Raw genomic sequence first — 23631 nt, forward strand, 5'->3', positions numbered from 1 at the left:
GCTTCCCGAAACTTTCGCAATCTCATTGCCTTCTGCTCCCGTCGAGACTGCTGCGTAAGCTCCGCACTGCAAGACACACATGGCCTGTTTCCACGAGCCTCATACAGTTATTCAGCCGGTCGAAACTCTTACGCTCATGAAATCACGTCTCCATTTTTGCGTTGCGCGCTAGATAAGTATCATTATAGATGGACACGTTGCTGTGGGCATCGCGGCTTGGCTTTGGTCTGAATTACCGCAAATAACTCCATAATCCTTCCATTATTTATGCTAAACCTTCATCCCATGGACTGGGAAGTTTTTGTCGTGGAGATCTTGAGATCGCGCGCTGCGGCACTGGAAACCCAAAACAATTCGTGATTCGAACGGTGAGAAATCTGGTGTTGGTTGGACTTGTTCAAGGTTATCAATGTGGTCAATCATTTATATCAGCATTACATATTCTATCATGCTGCCTTTAGCTACGAACTAGGATCTCGTTTCGGTCTTTTCAGTCGGCTGGTGTAGTTGGCCACTTCGCTGGTAGATAAGTCCCGATTTGAGCCTCACCCACTTGGGTCGGTGACGAGTTTCGGGTTCGAATCCCGCAGCTGATACACAAGGGGGTTTAGTCAACCCTTACGGCGCGCTGCCCGCCTTGTTGACTTCGCCTACCTAGCGATAATAGGAAGATTGGTGCAGTTTAGGATTACGAGCATCCTAGCCATTCGACCGTCAAGCACTATGTCGGCGGAATATAACTCGACAGCCGGTCCAGAATTCGAATCGTTAATCCGGCCCCTTATCGGACCTAGGCTATCCGATAACGCTCGTCGGTGAACCCGTCCCCTCACGATAGAAGGGGTGTAGCACGCCCTCTCGCCGCGATTCTTGCGAGCGTCTAGCCCACGTTACGGTCTATCCACTTGAGCGTATGGTTGAGATGTATACGCTCGACGAGAACCCCAATTAGCAGATACTACGACTTGCCGCGACAAAAATTAGTCGAGTATCTTGTGCACATCAGCAGCATCCCACCCCTGAGGACGAATTTAAGTGCCACATTACCACACTTATCGGTAGTTCAGGCAGGGGCCCTAGCACATACTTAGGGAGGGACAGGAGCTTTAGTAGTTGTTTGGCTACAAGTTTACCTGTATAACCGCCCGACATGGCTTAAGAACCCGCTATATCATCTATAGCCCCTTAAACTTGCAGGGGGACCGAGGGTTAACACCTACAGCGTATTTAAAAAAAATATCCTATGGGTGTCGACATGTATCTCTGGTGTAACTGCCCCTCAGCTCCTATGTCAATGGAATAGACGAGTACTAATAAGGATACTTCGAATTAGAGCCATGACACTCGAAGCGGTGACAGGATCTCGGAGTATCGATGTTAGCCTCCCATATTGGAGCCATTCCTCCGTTCCATCATTTTACAGGGTGTAATTGGTAAAACAATGCCGTTGTGTTAGCCCACGAGGGTCGTGGAGCAATGATGTGGGATGCTCTGAGTGAATTGAGCCTCGAACCACTTTGTACACTGATATTGTAGGATTGCTCGCGGCATGATGATACTTGGATTTCTCCCCAGATGATCTGCAGATGCTGTGGCAACCCCGGCAATTATGTGACGACATTGATGCCGCCCACTTGGTCGACGACGATCGTATCTCGTAAACCGAAAAGGCTGGCTTCGCTGCCGATCGCCAAATAGAGTCCTGGCAAGCAGGCTGACGAGATAAGATAAGCGGTCGCAATTCGTCGCACACAGACACGACATCTCACCTACCCGCAAGCACGGGGTTTCTGTAGGCCAAGCTCCGATGAACGGTTGCAGCTGCCTATGATAAGCTGGGAAGCTCTGATACACCCCGGGTTTGTTGCAATTGTTTCGGTATGTTAGTGCACCAGCCACAGGATCGGCGATGCACTATCAATGACCTGCGACACAACTCGACGCAACTGCCTGTTTGGTATTTCTAGTGGCGCCTCAGCAAAATGCGTAATCCATGATCTCTCTCTCCAAGGTGCATATCACACCACACTACACTCCTATTATCGGCACAAGCACCAGACCAACTTGAGGACACCTCCCGACAAAGACTGATATGAGGATACCAAACTGAACACCCTCGAATTGAAGGAATACATAGCAGAAGGATAGCGTAGGAATCGAGGATTCGACTCAATCGCCCATCATGACTCGCATGATTGTTTACAGCGTGGCGCTTGGTGTCTTTGTCGCTGGTACGTCATGCCCCTGTTCCGATTGCATCTCTCACGGTCGCCCGCCGACCCACCATAGCGCACGCCTTCACCCGGGGCCGCGAGCCAAGTAGCTATTCGTGCTTCGCGATGTACTCAAGTGGCCTGCTGAGAAGTAAGGGCGCAAGTGTGCTTGCTCATGCTGGTGGAATGGCTTCGTCGATGCTCTTTGGTCCTAGCTATGTGCGACCCAACAATAAATCGCCCCTCCCATTTCACCCTCAACATCATCAGCTCACCTACCACGGGATGACAATGATGCTAACATACCTTCTTCCCCTTGGGCAGCCACTGTCATGACGATAACATCGATACTGACGCCCAACTGGGTTACTTACACGGTGTCGGCCGAAAACACCAACGCGACTTTCAGCCACCACATGGGCCTGCACCAGTCGTGCTCTTCGACCGCAGACCCCAACTGCCGCCGTTTCCCCGATGACGATGACTGCCGCGGTGACCAATTCTTCTGCAGCATGTGGCGGAGCAGCGGCTTCTTGATGTCCTTTGCCACCATCGTCGAGCTCGCCACCGCCGTCTCCTTCGTCGTCGTCATGGCCGGCGGGAAGTACAAGCGCGAGGAGGGCTGGAAGCTAATCGGGGGATTGTTGTTGGCTGATGCTGTCATCGAGTTCTTTGGCATGGGTCTGATTGTAAGTTGTGCTCTATTTGACCACGAAGCCTTTGTGGACAGGGGCCGCAGATACGACTGCTTTCGCTTCAGGGCATGTCTAACACTCCACAGGCCTACCTCTTCGACCACGACCAGATGTTCACTGTGCCAGGATGGAAGCTGGACTACTCGTGGATTCTCTGCACCGTTAGTGCCAGCGTATCGGTGCTCCTCGCCATCGTTCTCGGGACATCTGCGTATTTGCTTCCGCCGGAAGACGACTATGAATACCTGGAAGACCCTATCGACGACGTTTAGTCAATTCAGGGATTCTGAATGCGAATTTCCGTCACGTTAAATGTATACGCAGAACACGATGAAGGCTGTACCTTCATATTATTGATGTTTAACATTGTACGTATACGAAGGCATAAATAGGGACAAGGCGTCAAGGGTGTTTGGTTTCCGGAATGCATGGTAAAAGGGGAGTTGACCATTGAACCAGAGGGCATCGCATGTGATTCCCCAGTTGATTCGCCGTTGATGTGTAGCACTTGTCTATGAGCGTAACATCCGAGTACCTTAATTGAAGTAGCTCCCCTACGGATGGACGTGCTGTAATATTTCAGTCACTTGTCTCAAAACCCTTTAGGTGACTTTCGCCATGTGGCCATTCTGGTAGGGTATCTGATACTCAACCTGATCAACCAGCACGGTTCACATGTTTGCTATTGATCATTCCTGTCTGCGCCAGCCGCGCCACCTTCGTCCGAATCTGAATCTGACTCTGAGGATGACGATGAACTACTGGAGGATGATTCATCGGAGTCATTCGCTGTCAGATTGACATCGGTTTCCTCCTCATCATCTGAATCCTCTGAGTCCTCTGAGTCCTCTGAGTCCTCTGATGAGCTATCACTGGTGTTCGAATCGGATTCAGAGCTGCTTGTTTCGGTTTCGACAACGTCAGCGGTGCGTGATTTCCTGCTTCTCTTCCGCTTGAGCGTGCCATCGCTTAACCTTATACGGCTCTCATTGGTCATAGACCCCCCTGCCTCCCTTGCCTCCCTTGCCTCCCCTGCTGTGCCAGTTGTTGTCGTAGATGTGGTCGTGGTCGTGGTCGTGCTTGTTGTATCTTCTTCACTGGCCTCGAGTTCCTCAAGGACGGTTTCTGCTCGCATGCGCTTAACAACTCGTCGCTGCATCTCCATGTCGGCGGTCCGGAGCACATACTCCATTTCGTCGAACCGGCGCTTCTCTGGTGTCCGTTCTTGTCGTAGGTAGCTTTCAAGTATTGCATCATACTCCTCCTGCTTTTTCTTCGCAACCTCGTCTGAGGATGCCGAGAAGCCTGCGGGGCCCTGCTCCATGTCCTTCTCCTTGAGTTCGGTAGCGGTCTCTCTCAATCGAATTCTGCCGTAGCCCTTGAGCGTTCGGATGTAGTCGTAGAAGGTATTGATGTCAACGGCCGGGATAGTGGTTTCGTTGGCGAACACGTTTTCTAGCAGCTTAGTTTGCTTCAGCTTACTGAACTTCCACTGGTCTCTTGCCTTGTGCCACTGCCGCAAATAGTCGAGCGCAGGCCCCAGGTTGACGGCAGTTTGTCTCTGCGGTTGAGATTTGGCAGGCAACTTGTTGGATGTCCGCTTTTGCTTATTCGTGTTTTGCTTTCCGTTTGTCGCAGGGGAGGATAAGGCCTCGGGGTCCTTCGCAAATGAAACAGACTTCTTCTTCTTCAGGGAAGAGTGATGAGTCGCGGTAGAGTTAAAATTGTCCTGTCGTGCCTTTTTTGCGAAATGGTCTGACGCAGGGGCACCAAAAGGTTTCCTTTTGGCGGCATTGACAGCACCGTAGGCACCGGGCGGCGATCCGTGACTTTTGGGCACTGAAGCAGAAGTGCCCGAAGAATGAGCCGTACTTGTATGCGGCGCCAGGCCCTCACTTTGGTGCTCAGATGCAGGCTTGAGCTTGAGACCCAATCGCTTCCACGCAGGAACTCGCTGCGTTGGCGCGTTCCCAGTGGAGAGCATGGGAGACGACATGACGAGAGATGCGCCCAGACAAATGATATGAGAGGCAGGCAGACAGGTGTACAGAACAGATGCAAGAGAATATCACGGCTAGAAATACTGCTTGCAGTGCTACTTCTCTTCCAATGGCAACAAGGTATCTGCGACTGATCGATTCGTTGGCTCCAGTTATGGTAGTGGATGCACCTTTTTGTCGAGGTATCGAGATGTCTTGTAAATTTAGGCTTAAGCAAGCTTGTTTCGGAGCTTGCAATGGTTGTGATAGGGTGGTGTCTTCAGAACGACGCAGACCAGCAGCACTGAATCAGAGATTTCTGCTGTGAGCCACTGCAAGGTCAGTCCTGTAAAACAACCGTGGATACTAATTTTTATCCTCTGGGCTCCAGAACGTTGGATCGCCAATGGATGCCGCCTTATTGTGAGCAGAGACACTTGCAGGGAATCTGAACTTTTCCTTAGGCCGGTGGGGCAGTGACGATAGAAATGACCCACTGCGGAAGCAAAGATGATCCATTTACCGCTGAGCTAAGCTGGTTTGGTAACGAAATCTTGGCAATTGGAAGGGAAGGCACCGGCTCGGCCAGAGCTGCCATTCGTAGCTGGCCAGGCTGAAGCTCCAGCACGCGTCTCAGAGCTAGGCTAGGGTAGAGCTCACTGTCGTCCGGCCGCCTTGTTACGTTCGCAACTTCAGATCATCACTCACCTCGACGACGAACAGCTGCACAAATTACTTGCTCGATACGTGCCCGATTCACCATATTTTGAATTCTTGAATCCGTCGTCCATTCTTCACAATGTCGGGTACGCCAGCTCTACCGCTTCGTCTTCAGCCACTCCCCCCCCCCCAACTGGTACCGCACTGCTAACATAACATCATCGTCACAGGCAGCGCAGGATACGACCGACATATCACTATCTTCTCCGAGCAGGGTAGACTGTATCAAGTCGGTATGTGGGCTTCCGTTTGACTACAACGTTGTCGAGCCTGGTTTCTAGGTCACTTGTGATTGGGGCTGCGATCAAGTCAACGTTGGGCATGTGTGGCGCGGTGTAAGCTGACTCGAGTCGATGCAGAATATGCCTTCAAAGCAATCACAGCGGCGAACATCATGGCGATAGGTGTCCGAGGCAAGGATTGCGCCGTGGTGCTGTCACAGAAGAAGGTCCCAGTAAGTCAAGTTGCGACACATTACTCGCTGCTCAGCTGTCTTGGGCACACCTTTAAGTCTCAAGTTAACCAATATTGCCAGGATAAACTGATCGATCCCTCGTCTGTGTCGCACATCTTCCAGATCTCGCCGTCCGTTGGTTGCGTTATGACCGGCTCCATTGCAGATGCTCGTGCATTTGCGCAGCGTGCCCAGGGTGAGGCTGCTGAGTTCAGATACAAGTTCGGATACGAAATGCCATGCGACGTCTTGGCTAAGAGACTGGCCAACATCAGCCAAGTCTACACTCAGAGAGTAAGTACCGGTGGTTCATTCAAATTACGGCCTTTGCTCACGTCAACCATAGGCGTACATGAGACCTTACGGCGTAGCAACGACCTTGATATCCTTGGACTCCGAATTTGGACCCCAACTTTTCAAGTGCGACCCTGCAGGTTACTATGTCGGCTACAAGGGCACGGCTGCGGGACCCAAGCAGCAAGAGGCGCTCAATCATCTCGAGAAGAAGCTCAAGAACAAGGATCATGCAGAGGGAACGTGGGAAGACGTCGTGGAATTGGCCATCACCACTCTCAGCACGGTTCTTAGCATGGACTTCAAGAAGGGTGAGATTGAGATCGGAATCGTTGGAGGCCCTCAACCAGACGGCAAGGAGGGGCCGAACCCCAACTTCAGGACCCTCACAGAAGATGAGATCGATGAGAGATTACAGGCCATTGCTGAGAAGGACTAGGGGGGCGAGGCGGTTGCGGCGTAAAGCTGGTGGCAAGGAGAGATGTCGATTGGCTCGCCAGCTTGGCAGCATAATCTAGAGGGTGTGGGGTGCAAGTCCTATGTGTTGCCCATCCCTCGTGTGTTACTAGTGCGATATCCCAATAGACCCGTTCAGCATGGGACTGAGTGTTCTTCGAAGCGGTCGGATCCGAAGCCCAGGTCAAATATGCAGTCACTCGAGCACAGCCATCCATGGCTCTAGCCAAGGGCTTGAGGCTATCGAGATGATCAGCCTTACGATGGTGGCTTCCTCAGCTGCAGCCATCAGGAAAGCCACATCTCGTGGAACCGGTGTGGCATAGTATAGGGCGAGCAATAGGATGAGGGTGGCGGCGTCAACTTCTTCTACGGCTAGTCCCATAGTGAGTGTTTTCACGCTTCAGAAACTAATCATCTCCATCGACGATGCTACGCATGCTGCGAAACTGTATACGCCAACAACCCGTAAGCGTGGTACCTCGTCGATCCGAAGGCACATGACATCAGGATGGCGCAGTGACCATACTATCCCAGCTGGGCATCCATGAGACAGCACTTTTTGGCTTGATTCTGTCGAGTATGCAAAACAAAAGCTGGGCTCGTGGGGGCTGATTATCCCAATGTGGGCGACTCGTACGAAAATATACATTCAGCTGCGCCAAAAACGTGCCAGCCATCGACCTGAAGCGGCTGCGCGTCTTGATTGGCTAGCTCTATCCTATTGTTCATAACCTCCACACAACTCTACCCATCTGCGCCTGACGGCGTTTCCGCTTTGGGGTAAAAGCTGCAGTGGTGGCGTTGCTGAATAGTGGCCCTGGCTGCCCCATTATCGCCCAGGAGGCAGGCTCTCTTCGCGACAATGCTTCCCAGTGGGCACTACTATATGATTTCTCTCCACAACTGTTACGGCCAACTTGCTGGGTACCTTGTGCTGGTTACCGACTCATTGACTCTGCCAGCCATTGACGGCAAACGTTATCGTGCCCGCAGTGGCGTGCAGCTTCGAGAAGTTAGATTGGTGCTGTGCCTGCACGTAACCTCCCAGGTGAACCAGGGTCTGGTTTTCCCAACGGCAACTAAGACGGGACCAATGATGCATCTTCCAGCTCTGTCAGGATATACAGGTTTGAGCTTGCAACTGTCTTTTGCGAATGAGAGGCCAGATATTATGTCTGATCTGGTAGAGATGGTCTGTTGCCATGAAATTCAAGACGCGAGCTGACTATGATGTACTCTTCTCCTGCACCCTAACGGGGATGACCAAGCAACTATCTCCACTTCCTAACGGGGGCTAACCCTCCTCGATGCAAGAGTTCGTGATAACTTCTGAAGCGTCCACAATACTCGTGGTCAGATATCCCATAATACAAAAGCGAGAGACTCCGCCGCCACCATGAGGATCACTTCTATCACGAAACCTCAAGCCCAATGCCATCGACAGAAGTCTACAAACTTCGGCAGTCTCGTCGCTCATTGCCCCTTTTGTTCTGAACTCGGAGTTTTGTTGTGTCTTGTTTGGCTCCTTTTGATGATTGGGCCTAGCGTTTTCCTCAGCTGTTTTAAGGTGCTTGTCCTTTCTGGCTACCGGTGATCCGAACCCAATTACTCTATCGCATCCACTTGCTGCCGCAAGCGCCTTGTCAATAAACCATGGATGGCTGTAAGTATAAGGCGCGGGATGATATGCGTTTCCAATGCCCAATTCGCACTATGAGGATGCCTCCTGTTGCTGTATAGACATTTTTGCCTAACCTGCCAAACTTCAAGACAACGAATTTCGCACGGCACGGGTGGCCGAGATCCTCTCGGACTTTCGAACCCTGCAGTACTACATCGCGGCAGCACCGGTAGACCCGGCTAACTCGGAAGACTACTACACGGAAGGCTGGGCAGCTCTGCGGCAGTGTGCCCTGGACGGCCAACATATCCTCAACTGTGCCGCTGACACTTCGGTCCCGGAAACGACGGGCGGCGAGGAAGAGCAGGCCAAGGCCGAATTAAAACAGTGCGTCATGATCTCCAAACACAATAACGGTAATACATAAGATGGATGGTACTGTTGTGGATAGAACTGACCCTTGCAATCTTGATAGAGTGGCTCTCGACGCCTACGCCCGACGACACGAGGCACAGAAGATCTACCTCCGCCAGGCTGCGGCACAACGCTGGGTCGAGTATCGAGACCATATTCTCCAGGGCAACAGACCCAGCACGGCTCATAGACGACAACTGAGAGCATGTGACGAGCAACTGCGCAATGTAAGAAGAAATCAAAGGCTAGCCCCTGACCCGGGAGGTTACAGGGATGAGTAGAGGGGGCTGACAATCATTTGCATGTAAAGGAATTCGCACAGATCGCCGACAATACCATATACGGTCAACTGCAAGCCTCGGATATGACTATGAGCCGCTGGACGGCAGAAGACCCGAGCCTGCGTGCCGTCCAGCGCTGGGTACGCTCACGGCCGAGGGCCACTTAAAAAGCACCAAAATATTTGAAATCAACTCCAGCATCATCTTGCGAGTACCTAGAAAGTCTTCCGGTAATACGAACATACACGACGAAAGGAGACCGAGGAATATGAGATGCAATCTCCTTGTTAGCGAAAGGAAGACAAGACTGCCTGGTGCAGAGATCTACTTCCATCATTAGGTTTTGAGGAAGACGTTGCACTTATTGTATATACCAATCAGCGAAACCCGAAGCTGCTGATGCGGTGCTATGAAATAGAGAATGAATGGGCTTCAAAGCTCACATCCTAACTACTCCATGAAGACGATAGTGTGTATCTGATGCTTGGGATACTGTACTCCAACGTGCTTGGAATGGCAAATTGTTTTCCTAAGACGTACTAACTGTGTTTATACTATTTCGTTACCAACTACAAGTATAGCTGGGAATATCAGATGACTCTTTCTAGCCGGAGCTTACTGCAGGTCTTTTAGCATCCATATACAAGGCGCTCTCCTACTCAATGTTGATAGATTGCTGAACTACTTATTAGGGCTTTTGAACATGACGAGGTGTGGTTAGAGAACACTTCAGGTACACTGATAGTGCTTTGCTACGGTATTCCCTGTCCGTTGCCGACGTGTACGAGTTCCAAGTACGGACTGTTTAGGTTTATTCAAGCAGGAAAGCTGTATATACAAGCGACTAATGGTATGTCGACAAGGTATGAGATGAAACCGGCTCATCCTTATGCATATTCAGTAGTACATCGTTGACCACATGTGGAGCGGCCTAGGTCGATCACCCGGCATAAAGGATTTTTTAAGCTAATCTGCATTCACCCAAGCGCTGATATCTCGCCAATCAAGCTGACTTGGACCAATAACCATGGCTAAGTAGCGTACCAGCTGGTCCGGAACATTGTTCACATAAAAGGGGTAGAGAACGACAAACAACCAAATAAGTATAAGGCTTCAGTACTTCAATCATTACAGTCACAATCTATGACCCAGTTTGGAAAAAGAGAGGTGAGGCAGGATTAAAAGGAGGCTGAATCATAGTACGTTAGGGGAAAAGGGGCGACGACAACATACCGAAGTGGCTGATTCATATTATAGAACATGGCAGGCTAGGCTTCGAACCATCTATCGTAAATCCTAAATCAGTAAAATCGCTACAGAAAACACGAAAAAAACTACCATACCGGCCCAATGTGCATCAAGCGGCCTCTGGCCTAAAGCAAAGCAGATCTTGACGTATGAATGCGCTCTGTTATCCACGAGGCAATCCTCAAAGTCCAAAACCAGGGCGTTGCTATCGCTCTGGGTCATGCCTGACTTGATCCATCAGCCGACCATAGAAGCCTAATGATTCTCACACCGTCTCAGCCATGAGGAAACCAAGATACCTCGACCCGGGGTCCTTGGCCCAGACGCCCATAGTTATCTTATAGACAACCTAGCGCACGTTGGTGGAGCCCGCGGTCTCTAACTCTTGTGGCGTTCTAGAGAAAAGTCGATATGTTTTGCATGGTACTGGAATATTGGTACATAGAGGTCGCGGTATTTATCCATATGGAGTCTCTTCGGCAGTCATGCTTCCATCATGACAGTAGAATATGAGGTTGTACTCCTGAAACTCGATCCGCCTCCGGATACTTCTCCGCTGCTGTCGTCGAGTGTTACCGGTGTATCTGAGCAGATGCAAGGTAAATAGCCTTGGCACCATTTATAGCCCACCTGAGTAAGTTGACGTGTTCATGTCAGTGGTCTATTTCGCAAAACACGGAGGGAAAATCAAACTGACATGCCAAATCCATAGCCGACATCAAGCACCTTCTGAAGGTTGTTCCCTATAAGTGCGAGGTGGAGTCTGCCTTCAAGAACTTCAAGCCAGAATATGCTGCGAATCTCTTCTCTTGCCTTCTTACTTCCATCACTTGACTACGAATACCACCAGCCTCGGTCAGTGATGTGATTGAAAAATACCAGAGAATGACTCACTAGCTGACTTAGCAAGTACCTTCCATTCTCGTAGTGATGCCGGGCGACGCTGCTGCTCAGCGTATACCGTCAGGGGCTAAGGAGCATCAAAGTAAGTACTTGAGAGAACCCATCCTGGTAGGGTATTCCTTCAGCGGCTGCCTCAATGTCTTCAACTACAAAGTCTGGGTTGGACTTGGCACCAGACTCGGCCATGTTGGAGTAGTGAAAATTATATGGGAAGGAACAAAGACAGAAGGTTGATCCACGCGGTAGCGACTTAGAGGCATATGGGCAAGCAGCCGAAATCAAATACATGGAAAATTGCTGACGAAGAAATGAATGGCCATTGTCGGATGAACACTACACTGCCTCCAAAAGGATGAGATGCCGGCAGATCTGTACTAGCCCATGGGGGCTCCTATACATCATATACGGCAGAACCAACATGCAACCGATGAACTTCTCCAAAGATTTGGCAAAATATGATTAATAAGCACTGCATGGGTTGAGCACATAGGCAGGAGGTAAAGGAAGATCATGGATGCACCGTGACATCCGCGGGATGGCCCGCCAGCTTGGAAATCATCGTTGGTCTTTCAGTAAATATCAGCAGGCAACAACCAACCTCGATATGTGATCAAGGCCTGAGATCCGGTTTGCTTTGGCATCACACGGTCCGACCAAACATGGCAGAATACCCCGCAGGAATTGGGTAGCGGAGAAGGCCCCTTGCTCTGAGGGTGCTGAGAATAAATGCAATCCATCCAGCTAGTATGACGGTCACTTCTTAGCATTAGCTACTGCAAATATTCTCGTCGGAGAAGCAGGGTCGAAACGATCCTGATCACCATCTCACGAACACTATCGGCAACAATCAAAATTGCCATCTCAAACCATCTCGAGAGTTCAATACTGAAAGGGAAACATGGAGCAATATTATGAGATCCTGACTTGAGTTAAAACAATGAGGTTTGAAGCTACTCAGGGCGCCACCTGCGGGTGGGATAGTATTGGGACCAAAGTATAAGTTGCTTTTCAGACAGTGTTTGCTCCCGATCTGGAAATGATGAGTGTACTTTATTTGTTATGTTAGTGAAGCAGAATCAATTAACCTCAGGGCGAGTACAACTCGCAGGATAGCTGAAGCAAGTTTCCCATAGCCTTTGCAATGGAACAGGGCACCATGAGCCAAAGTTGTTGGGCACCCCCTCTCACAGGTGATGCAATGCCTGTCCTCGCTTAATTGCATATTTGCATACCCCCGTCCGAACTGAAAAAGATTGACACTTCAAGTTGTTGTATCCCGAGGTCTAACGAAATGTCCCGTGCAAGAGTGGATACAGGATACTTCTGGGCAAGTACCTGCAAACCACTCAGTCGCGTCTGCTGTGTTAAGGCGCGTTCTTATCATAAACACTCTGCCACATTCTTACACCGCACCTCAAACTATTTTCTCGCACCGCGGTGCATCTGTACTAACCGTAATTCGGCAACACCTCGTCACAGCACTCATGGTCAGAACCCTGCGTCAATTCTTGCTTCTAAATGTCAGTTGCCCACGGTAACGTCGAATAGTCCTGTTGTGTGAGCAGTTTTGCTCCTCCAGATCCATATAACTTTCGGCGCGAAGGACCTCACAGCCGCAGCTTCCATGAATCCTGCCTGGTAGTCCTCAAATACGCGTCCAGATATTGCCCAACATGTATCTGCCACGCGAATTGATTTCGAAATTATATGTACATCTCCAGAACACGCGGCATCCACTTTCTCCTCCGGTCCTCATCCTCGCGGCCCTCGAACCAGATGCCCTCTGCGCCTGTCGCATTCTGACCCGACTCCTCAAGCATGATTACATACCACACAAGATCCATCCGATAGCTGGGTATGGCGATCTCGAACGCGCAGGACAGGCGCTAGTAGCTCCCATGATGGAAACGCGGGGAGGTAGTGGAGGAGTCGTTGTGTGCCTGGGTGTCGGTGGCATGGTGGACATGGGCACTATTCTGGGTCTGGAAGTTGAAGGCGAGGAGTCGAGTTTTGGCGGTGTTGAAGTCTGGATTGTTGACGCACATCGGCCGTGGAATTTGGGCAACGTCTTTGGAGGATACCCGCTGGAGCCAGCTTCCGATGTAGCGACAAGTTACCAAGCACGCGCACCCGAGGGCGTCATCTCAGGTCGAATTGGACGTTCATATAAGCCTGGAAAGGGTGGCATCGTGGTCTTCGATGATGGTGACGTCGCAGAAGGACTCGACACCGAACGAGACGCGTACCTGGCCCTGGTGGATATGCCAGACATCGAAGACGACGGCGATATATACGGTGACAGCGACTCGGAATCAGACGATGAGGTGGAGGAGCAGCAGCCAAAACCGGGCCAGAAAAGGAAGTCATGGTCAGATCCAGATGAGGAAAGCAGTGATGATGATGATCGGCCGCGGCAAAGGCGACGGAGCAACTCAGTAAGTTTGTTGCCACAGTTGCTAATCTGGAGTGTGGTTGCTTATACTATTCCAGTCGACGCCTATCCCAGATTCACCTCGTCCAGCTCAACGCGGCCTGATATCGATACGAGACCCTGGCATGATACTATCTGACACCGCAGAAGATCCACCCTCAGCAGCCCAGCCTCCCAAACGACCGTCGGCTCGCTCACTCCGGAAAAAGCTCTTGCGTATGAAAGCTGAACACGAGGGAGTCTTACGCAAATACTACCGCATGGGAGCTTCGTACTCGGAACCCATCACGGCCATGATTTATTCCTTGGCGTCCGAACTAGGTCGAGAAGACAATAACGTGCTTTGGCTGACCATTGTGGGTGTGACGTCAATGGAGCTCTATGGTCGATCATCAGCAGGTCTTGCGGTCACTGTCCGAGGCCCTGATACGACATCTTCGACAGGCTGGATGGGCGTGCGCGGCGCGAGACTACGGCAACTCTTACGAGATGAAGTACGACGCCTCAACCCCCCAGACCTTGCGCCTCTGAATGGTCGGGTGTCACCAGCCGAAAGTGCGGGAATCATCCCAACTACAGCTCGCAGTCCCGAAGACACGTCAATCCGGCTCTCGCCTGAGCCCAAATTCCTCCTCATCCGGCACTGGTCTCTCTATGATAGCATGCTACACTCTCCTTATCTCTTTGCCAAACTACGCATTTGGAGCGAGAGTGGTTTGAAGCGTCTGCACAAGCTTCTTGCCAAGATGGGCGTCAGTCTCGTGCAATGCAAACAGAGCTACACCCATATGGACATGATGCTTAAAAAAGAACTGCGGACGAAGCTTCTCAAATATGCCTCCTTGTACAATCTTGACGACATGGTTCCGGCCGCAGAAACAGACGGCCGTGACCGCGCTGGCACTAAAGACGGCTGGGGTTTCGTCCGCAGCTGGGGCTGGCGTGCTACGCTCTCAGCACAGGATGTGGGCGTTGTCATCGGTGCTCTGCTGGAAGTAGGCAAATACGGTGCAAGTATCGCAGATGACAGCCGGAACCAATCTAGCCAAGTTACAGAGGTCATAGACGATGGTGGCGTAGCCGAATCACAGGAATGGGTCGGTCGCTTCTGGGAGGCGTATGATGCGCTTGAAAATATCGATGCTCTCAAGGCCGGCCTGCCAACTGCGCAGTACCTACATCGTGCCATATTTCGGACCGGCACGAGTCTTCTCGGAAAACGACAGATCAAACACTTGCACGCGTTTCGAATGTGTGTCATCAAAGACGTCCCTGATGCGCCGCTTTTCAACCACCCGGCTGCACTGACGAAACTCGCGTTGTGGATCGGCGAGGCGCTCGCAGAGCAGGAGAAGGATGCTACGGGGAAACTGGCGCATGGTGGCCGTGGCACACCACTCGTGGTCGCAAGCTTGAACGAGAAAAGGGGCGTCTACGTTGTCGTTGGCACGGGCGGAGGAGGCGGTCCGGACTTGGCATTTTTGGACAGGCAAGGTGCCAAAGGCAAGGCTGCCAAGAGAGAAGCCAAAGCCAAAGAGCGCGAAGCAAAATACAAAATAAGGGAGGAGAAACGAGCAGCAAGAAAGGCGGAGCGTGATGATGAAGATGACGAAGAGGACGACGAAACAGAATCGGATGGCAGCGACTCTTCGGATTCGGAAGACGAAGACGAAGGCTTGGAAGCCCGAAAGGAGCGCGGCTATGGACTGAACAAGTTCGGCAGCGCGTTCCAGGACGTCATTGCTGAGACCAATGCCCGCGTCAGGATCGATAGCTTTGAGCACTGCGTCGTGGAGGTGCGCAAAGATGACTTGGGCGGTTTCCTAGAGAGCTTGAGCATGAAGGCTGTTGTGGGCTGAAATCCGGCTACGGGAGCATTGCTACTTGGCGTTGAGGCGATTCGGCTTGTTCGGTGAATATGGAAGGGCTCGGGTTTGAGGTACTTAAGTATAAGAGTGAACAGTACAATTGGAGTGAGCTCACGATGCATGGATAATGACGAATTGGGGCTTTTGGTGTCGCTGTGGATACTCAATGTAGCGACATGTGCTTTTTCCACGCAAACATATCATGGTCGAGACAATATACATGCTTGATCATGCTTTTCCAACGGTTCCATATAGGCATCGGTCTTTTCATGTACTACATACAGCCCATTGGCGCTTGCACATCATCATATGATATCTAAGTAATAAATTATAATTCCACGCAGAGTCACTGTACGGCAGGCCAATGAAGCTGGAAACTGCCAGTCGCAACTAGAACTGCATACTAGTTACACGCTGTCCTGAAATATCAAGGATTGCCACCGCCGTGATATTTCACTTGCTCTTGTCTTCCGCCGCCTCCGGCCCCTTCCGGAGGAACAGCAAGCATTACAGTGCCCTTTGGTTGTTGACTTGCATTTTTAGACTCGTATGACCCCGCAACTCTACCTTCGTTCGAATTGGTTCTGATGGTCAACTTTGATACTGGCAGATGTTGTTAATGCATTAACTTCACACCTTTTGCCTCATCAGATTCAAGGATGGAGTCGGTTCATGGCCCACAATTTCTTGGACGGCAATTCGTTTTCTGCTAGTAGTGCATACCAAAACATGAGGACGGATGGAGATTCGAACCTTGCAGTTCATCCGGCATGCCTCGAGTGTTGTTTCGCATAACGATGCGACAAAGAATCTTGGGTCAACAGTTGTGAGCAGCCAACCTGTTGTCCACAAACCCCTCTACTCAGCAAGACAGCGCGTGGTCCATCTCAATTACTAGGGGCATCGTTTGAGTTTGGGGACTCTGCCCAAATAGCATCATCAGAGGTCAACACTAGAACTCGGCCTCCTCGAGTCATCATAATAAGAATATCTCCACTATTCTTTTGAGTATATACCATTTCGACACAGAATCGGCTGTATATATACTATTGTTGTCAAGGTTGCTATTGGCGACATAGCCTCATTTTGAGGCTCAGTTCCGAAAGCTTGGTGATGAGCTTGGCGATGTTAGCTGCATCGAATGGAGTAGTTCGGGGTACCTTGATACTACAGTGGAATAGACAGGCACAATATCGGCAAAGCGAATGCACCAGTGCAAGAGGCTGGTATGAAATTGGTTACGCACACGCTTCATTCCACCTGGATGATGACCACTACTTCTTGTGCGGCACACGTTCCTTGAATATAGCTTGGGTCCAGGACACTGACAAGACAAGCTCGGCGCCGAGAAGTAATACGGTAGATACATAGATGAATGGTTGCGCACCTAGCCTGACGCAGTTTAGCGTAATTTTACACAGCCCCATTATGTCAGCATTGGAGGTTGTTGCTCCACGCCATTGGATAGCTTTTGGCAATTGCGCGAGTGCGAAGGGCAGCGGGTCCTGCTTCCTTGAAACCGTGAGAATGCTGGGCCGCCTCAACTCAGTCAACCCCGCTAATGTAGATAAAAAACAATTGATTGACTGACAGACTGACAGATTGGCACAGGTTGGCGTTTGCAAGCAGTATTGATACATTCATTCGTTTTGCTTTCAGCTGCCTTCGTAACTAAAGAAAACGATAATCGTGCTCCCCACCTGAATCACTAGGCACACATCTTTGCTCCTCGGCCCTGCTCCTATCGCGCGACGTCACAAGGTCCTTACGCGCGTGTAGCTGAGCATTGGCCAGAGAAGCGGGAGACGAGACGGGCGTGACGAGTCCCCACGACAAATACATCGCCAGGTTTCGCCGCCCACCTCCGTCACCCCTCCATAACCCAAGAGTCCAGGCCCAGCTCGAGCGGCGTCAACACCTCGGCCAGAACTCACTGCAATTACCTCTATCAATTCTCAGGACAGGATTGCTTTGCGGTTGCGATACAATATCCAGGGTTGCCAGGCTTGTCCTTCGCCTGCCTCGTCCCTCGTCCGAGCCTCGCATAAATTCTTAACAGCGTCCTTCTAGCCTCATCCCGTCTTGTCAAGGTTCCAACTTGGTCTGTCAGCGGCGCGGCTTAGTCTTTCTGCCTGTTCATCAGCCTCGTTCCTGAAACAAAGTTGCGTGCATCAGTAAATCTACTTTTGAGATAACATACGCAGGCTACAGCTAAACTGCGGTACCCACGGCGATCACCGCGACTTGGCGCCCAAGATTTGCTTGTTGCGATACATGACGATCAAGCCATAACCCATAACATTCCTCATCATCTCCGACGGTTGCACATCTATCCCCACCTCCACAACCGTCGCATTCACGTCGCAAACTCATCTGCAACCTAGCAAACACACCACCACGACCCAAAACTAGTTGGAGCACTTGCTTGCGAAATGGGGAAATCGTGAGTCTGCCATTTCTCCAGCCTCCGGCATATATGCGCGCTTTGCGACAACAGGCCGGGTCGGTCTCGGTCGTGGCCTAGCCGCGCAGCAGATGCGCAAGCGCTCATCAAACACACACGAAGACGCGCAACCGCCCTCACTGCATTGCTGCCACTTCGAGCACGAGTTTGGCTAACATGCCAGGTACAGTCAATCCAAGCTCTCGCAGGAGCAGCTGGCCGAACTCCAAAAATCGACTCACTTTGACAAGAAGGAGCTGCAGCAATGGTACAAGGGTTAGTAGGGCATAGAGTGCTTCGACTGAAGCGCGGCCTTGCGGGCCAGCTCGTGTCTTTCAATCTTGCCGCTAACAATTTGGATCATTGCAGGCTTTTTGAAGGACTGCCCATCGGGTATGCTCACCAAGGAAGAATTCCAAAAGATATACCGCCAATTCTTCCCGTTCGGAGACCCGTCATCATTCGCCGATTATGTCTTCAACGTCTTCGATAGCGACAAATCCGGATCCATCGACTTTAAGGAGTTCATCTGCGCCTTGAGCGTTACCAGCCGTGGCAAGATGGAGGACAAGCTCGACTGGGCGTTCCAGCTGTACGATATCGACGGAGACGGCAAGATCAGCTACGATGAGATGCTCAAGATTGTCGAGGCGATCTACAAAATGGTATGTCTGGAGCCTATGAGTGCATACCCCAGGAACTGACGTGGAACCCTCAGGTCGGCTCCATGGTGAAGCTGCCAGAAGACGAAGATACCCCCGAGAAGCGTGTGAAGAAGATATTCCGCATGATGGACAAGGATGAGAACGGGAGTCTAGACATGGAAGAATTCAAGGAGGGCAGCAAACGCGACGAGACTATCGTGTCCGCCCTCTCCCTTTACGATGGCCTAGTATGAACGCGTTCCATGGCCGCGGTGTGGGACGAGAGGAACAGCAGGTCGGACAACGAAGTGAGTAGAAACGCGAGGAAATAAATGATGCGCTCAGAACGCGGGGAGTAGCTTATGGTTATGGATGACGATGCCAGAAAAGGCCATCCTCCAAACAGAGAAGAGAGGACCAAATGGATGGATGGATGAACGGACGGCTCTTATATTATCTTTCTTCCCGCGGATTCCAACTTGGCTTGTTCTCTACGTCTAAATCCTGCATAACCAAGAGACAGGATACAAATATGATTCTGCCAAGTGTTCCAAACACCCCTCTAGTCTCGGTTTGCCGTTCGCTCGTCTCTTCGCAATCTGCACGATCCTGGAGCGCATAAACGAACATTCAGTGCAGTTCAGTATGGGCTGAACACGCGGGGATCTACTTGTCGAGCCAAGGGTACTCAGCCTTCATCAAAGCTTCCTCTCTCCCTTCCTCCCTAGTCTCGGTGTACGTCATGCATCGCAGAGGCATTGCAGAGGATGCTGGCAACTCCAGATTTGGGAAGAGGATGTGCTCAAGCGTCCGTTCTCAGAACTTGGACACCCATGACGCGATCTCCACCCCGAACCCAAATAACCTTCGACCGCGCTCGTGCGACGTCTTCATGGAGAGTTGAGTTGCAATTTACAAGCTACTCCCTTACGCAATCATTGAGGCATGTTCACAAGACATCGTATTCAATTAACATCGATCTACTGCAGGCAAGCCAAAGGATATTAATATCTGTCTAGAAGATTTCTAATCATACTATTCAGTAGCAACGATGGGTGCTCAACGTATAGAGAGAACCGGAACAACGCACTTCGTGGAATAAGAAGTGCAGGACTGACAAGTCAACCTTTATATTAAGCGGAGGATAGAATAAACGACACCCCCAGGATGGAACATTTGGGATACCCGATACTCCGGTGTAGTATACAGGAATAACGAAGTTGTTTCACCTGTATGCATAGTTTACAACTGTATGATCCCCCGCTTGTTGTGTCTTCTGCGGAAAGTAATATACCTACTGTTGGCGTTTGTGCTGGTTAACAGACAGCAATTGGTTTGCAGCTATATGAAACGCCTACGCGAGTTGATGGATTGGGTGCCACAGAGCAAATTGAGATAACATGAACTACATAGTTAACCTGAACAGTTGCAGGGCATATTCCTAACAATGCCCCCAAGTCGACTTAATACTCTTGAGTTTTTTAACAGCCGAATTCCGGTCAATTGCCAAACAAGCCCACCAAACAGCTGCTTTAATGATATTTGGTCTGACTCGAGGCCAAGGTGAGTCGAGCTGATAGGTCAATTGAAACGAAAGTTGTAGATGATGTCGGATAATGCACCGGTACAATACCGAGGATTAGATAAGATATAAGGCCCGCGCGCCTACCTAAAGCGTGAGCATACTATATGATCGAATTTAGCCCCATAGGGCCCGTAAGCACGACCAGCCTGGCAAAGCCAGTAGCGATTCATACCATTAATGAACAACGTGTTCAGGAAGGATCGGAATTCTTCAGATGGCATGTATGCTCTTGTGAGTTTCTGTGTTCGTGTCTTGACGAGTCCGGGTGATCCCACGAGGAGGAGTGCGGAGTCCGGTTTCACCACCGAATAGACGGCCAAGCAGTTGTACCTTCGTGCGGAGGGCTTTTGGATGAAGGGAGAATTGAAACTCGTTCATCCGAAGTTACTTGACGTTAGCCTGTGCCGTTACTTCCCGCCATCGTACAGGGCCACACCATGTGCGGGTGATGGATTGTGGCCCTTGAAATAGCAAGAGATGATTATACTGGCAGAAGGGTTGAACACGGGAGAAACGATTGTCTAGAGGGTGGCACGATTTCTCCCACCCGTACCAGAAACCCGACTTCGAGATGACTCAAACGGCAGACATTGCGTTAAAGCCTAAATTAGACTTTTGATATGAGTGGTTGTCAAAACATATCGGCTCCAAGGTCTTACTAGATGAACTCCAATCGAAGCGGTTCGATACTTAAAACTTTGCACCTGATCGACCCCCTGGATAGCTGGACGAGAGATGAATAATACGTGAACCTTGTTCACAAGAAAAGGTAGGACACAAGGGCGAGAACAGACAGTAGAGAAGCCGGTGAGAGGGTGCTCTTCGAGGTGGGAACCTCTGGCCCTACTTATATATCCTTCATTACTAGTTAGTTGATTACAGTAGAGCATCAAGTTGATTTATATTGATGCAATTGTGGTATTTAACTTCGAGTATCATGTGCTCAGCGTAACTCAGCACGTGCTAGACTAGCAAGCAACCAAGGAGGTCATTATAGATTGTCGTCCGATGCCTTTGTCTATATAGATCGTTAATGACAGCTCTATGCAGACTTGGGTGATGGAACAGATGTATGCCGCGGGTTTCCCATTTTGTCCAATTTCTTTTCTTTTTGTAGTCCGCAGCAGTGAATATACGATATAGGGACAAGAACAGGGTTACATTGGGCCCCACGCCTCGACTACCTGTGGTTGTAATGTATGAGACGAGGCAAATGACTATTCGAACGGCAGCAAAGTCCATAATCTTATATACAATCTATTGTCTGAAAGCTTCCAAAATAGTGAAGTAGCTCAAGTTCAAATTCCCAGAGGTTAAAGGCTATCTTAGTGGTATTTAGTATTCTGGGTGAACACTTTGGATTGAAGCGAATGGTTGGTCGGCGAGAAGAAACAAAAATACTCACAGTAACCGCAGAGTATTTCCCAATCAGGGAATTGAACCCTGGTCTCCAGAATGAGAATCTAGCATGCTCACCACTACACCAATTGGGATGTTTATTCTTTTCGTTTGTTGAAACGCAAAGATCATCTCCGTTTATTGAAGCGCAGACGCGCTGTTTGCAGTTATGAGGTTGTCAACGAGGTAAGGTAGCTTCCAATGCTGGGTGCCTTGCCTTCCCAGATGTCCAACAGAACGTTCCTTCCCCCCAATGTAAGCTAGGTGAACCTAGGAAACCGGATCAGCTAGTCCCAGCCAAGCAGTTTCCCTGACTTCAAGACCAAGGTTATGGACGACGATTAATCGCAATAGGTGGTTTGCCGAGCGCTTGCTTCGCACTTCAGCGTTTGAGACTTCTTCCACTCACCATAAAAAGTGAATGCGCCGCTACTTTCACTTTCTCTTGGAACATGGCCACCTGCTTTCTCAACGCTTCTCGGGTTGATCATTCATTCTCGTAGAATACCTACATGAATGACGAAACCGTTATTTGATCCCAACGCAACCGAAAGCGCCGACTCAGGGATCCGCCAAGTGCGAAAATATCGGTGGAACTCCCGAATCCAACCTTCAAATACCTCTGGGTCTCTGAGTTGTTGGGCGACTATGCAGATAGCCGGTTGCGATGTCGTTTGAGCCCCATCATCCGACACCCGAAGCCGACAGCACGCCATGCATGTCTGCACTAATGGCTGAATCAGCGCATCGTTGTAGATGCAGTCACAGGCAATGATGACATCGAAGCTCTTGACATCGACGGCCCCTGTGAGATTTGACGTTACCTCATCCAACTCCCAGTCCAGCGGAGTAAAAGTCAAGTTACTTTTGGGTGGGACCGCCGCTGTCCTTCCCTTGCGCCGTGATGCAGAAGCCGAGGGGCGGGACTTGACTTCATTCTCCTTCAGGTTGCTTTCCACCAACTTGGACACGTATGGCTGGTCTGTGAGCACGTACCGCGATATAGTCGAAGCGAGTACCAAGCCAACGAGTCCCGAGATGCCACACCCGAGCTCGATGACGCTTGACGACGAGTTCAGAGCCCCAGTTTTCCATAGGGGGTTTTCTGGAGATACAATCCATTCAGAAAACATAGGCGTGATCTTCCACAAAACTACATCAATGTTAGCAACACCGATTGTGAATTAGGAAGGATAATGAGCTGACCCGCCCCTGTCGTGCCTCCTGCACGCTTTGATGATAGGACAGCAGGTGATTGATGGATTACATAGTCTCTGTCGGCAATTACTAGATCAAGCGTGGACGCGCGCGAGTCTACAAACCCTAGGTCTTGCGACGGGATGTCCCGGCTAAAGAGAAGGAACGTTTCTATGATCGGCTTGTTAGTCCAGCCACCTATGTCCGCGTGGAGAGTCTTACCTTCTTCAGGATCCTCTATTTCAGGCCCGAGACTTTCCAGTAGCGTACGTATAGCCATCTCTGACACTTGGTTGGGGGTGGGGGAGGGTGACAGGGAAATTTCTAGAAACCATGGGGTAAGCATGTGCATCGGCCGAAGGAGTTGCTCTCAACCTGTCATTGCCCCCGACAGTTTGGAATTTGTCCAAGCGGTATGCAAAGGAGGCCAGTTGTTTGTTCCATCGCCATCACACGGATCCAGAGCAATGATGGAAGTTCATCGTTCGGCCAACCCCCATGAACGCGCGAATATACTGGTTTCTCCCTTGCTCTTTCGTATGCGTCGAGTTTATGCCAAGCCTATCATGTGGTCTTCACAAGCTCCAGAATAATATGGAAACAACCTCGGCCAGGACAGTTGGAAAAGCAAATAAGAGGTTCTCACATTCCGTGGCCGTGTTTAGAGTTTCCTAAGCCCGAATTGATCGCGTACGCTATGACGGCGCGAACTCAGTCGCCGCGGTCTGGCAAGAGGAGTATAGAAGTGGCCGACTTCGAGGAATTGCGTGTCAAGATAATCCAC

At 50.5% G+C, this 23631-nt stretch overlaps 7 protein-coding genes and 1 non-coding gene across 8 annotated transcripts; 5 read left to right on the forward strand and 3 right to left on the reverse strand.

Moving 5' to 3' along the window:
* Positions 1-2182: 2182 nt before the first annotated feature.
* BCR38DRAFT_341706 (uncharacterized protein) lies at positions 2183-3180 on the forward strand (the record flags this gene model as incomplete). Its single annotated transcript, XM_040855889.1, has 3 exons — positions 2183-2231; positions 2538-2902; positions 2995-3180. The coding sequence occupies 3 exons, from the start codon at positions 2183-2185 to the stop codon at positions 3178-3180; spliced, it is 600 nt and encodes a 199-aa protein (XP_040716406.1).
* A 410-nt stretch (positions 3181-3590) lies between these two features.
* On the reverse strand, positions 3591-4892 carry BCR38DRAFT_457457 (uncharacterized protein; the record flags this gene model as incomplete). Its single annotated transcript, XM_040862043.1, has 1 exon — positions 3591-4892. One exon carries the CDS (start codon positions 4890-4892, stop codon positions 3591-3593), a length of 1302 nt encoding a protein of 433 aa, XP_040716407.1.
* A 794-nt stretch (positions 4893-5686) lies between these two features.
* On the forward strand, positions 5687-6794 carry BCR38DRAFT_484698 (nucleophile aminohydrolase; the record flags this gene model as incomplete). Its single annotated transcript, XM_040863780.1, has 5 exons — positions 5687-5693; positions 5778-5840; positions 5967-6061; positions 6143-6355; positions 6408-6794. 5 exons carry the CDS (start codon positions 5687-5689, stop codon positions 6792-6794), a joined length of 765 nt encoding a protein of 254 aa, XP_040716408.1.
* A 1459-nt stretch (positions 6795-8253) lies between these two features.
* BCR38DRAFT_194048 (uncharacterized protein) lies at positions 8254-9550 on the forward strand. The gene is made up of 4 exons (XM_040854033.1): positions 8254-8477; positions 8585-8822; positions 8911-9076; positions 9160-9550. The coding sequence occupies exons 1-4, from the start codon at positions 8468-8470 to the stop codon at positions 9295-9297; spliced, it is 552 nt and encodes a 183-aa protein (XP_040716409.1). The 5' UTR covers positions 8254-8467; the 3' UTR covers positions 9298-9550.
* A 3120-nt stretch (positions 9551-12670) lies between these two features.
* Positions 12671-15922, forward strand: BCR38DRAFT_474184 (CDC45-like protein). Its single transcript, XM_040862961.1, has 2 exons — positions 12671-13716; positions 13772-15922. Exons 1-2 carry the CDS (start codon positions 12955-12957, stop codon positions 15569-15571), a joined length of 2562 nt encoding a protein of 853 aa, XP_040716410.1. The 5' UTR covers positions 12671-12954; the 3' UTR covers positions 15572-15922.
* Positions 15923-17616: 1694 nt separating this feature from the next.
* On the forward strand, positions 17617-19178 carry BCR38DRAFT_194118 (uncharacterized protein). The gene is made up of 4 exons (XM_040854034.1): positions 17617-18023; positions 18214-18299; positions 18393-18688; positions 18742-19178. The coding sequence occupies exons 1-4, from the start codon at positions 18013-18015 to the stop codon at positions 18919-18921; spliced, it is 573 nt and encodes a 190-aa protein (XP_040716411.1). The 5' UTR covers positions 17617-18012; the 3' UTR covers positions 18922-19178.
* A 2495-nt stretch (positions 19179-21673) lies between these two features.
* Positions 21674-21745, reverse strand: BCR38DRAFT_t170. Its single transcript has one exon. It is a non-coding gene; the product is annotated as a tRNA-Glu (tRNA).
* A 396-nt stretch (positions 21746-22141) lies between these two features.
* Positions 22142-23127, reverse strand: BCR38DRAFT_457462 (uncharacterized protein; the record flags this gene model as incomplete). The annotated part of the gene is made up of 3 exons (XM_040862044.1): positions 22142-22803; positions 22857-23018; positions 23070-23127. The coding sequence occupies 3 exons, from the start codon at positions 23125-23127 to the stop codon at positions 22142-22144; spliced, it is 882 nt and encodes a 293-aa protein (XP_040716412.1).
* Between the last annotated feature and the right edge of the window lie 504 nt (positions 23128-23631).

The sequence above is a fragment of the Pseudomassariella vexata genome, assembly GCF_002105095.1.
Source record: "Pseudomassariella vexata strain CBS 129021 chromosome Unknown BCR38scaffold_6, whole genome shotgun sequence".
Taxonomy (NCBI): Eukaryota; Fungi; Ascomycota; class Sordariomycetes; order Amphisphaeriales; family Pseudomassariaceae; genus Pseudomassariella; species Pseudomassariella vexata.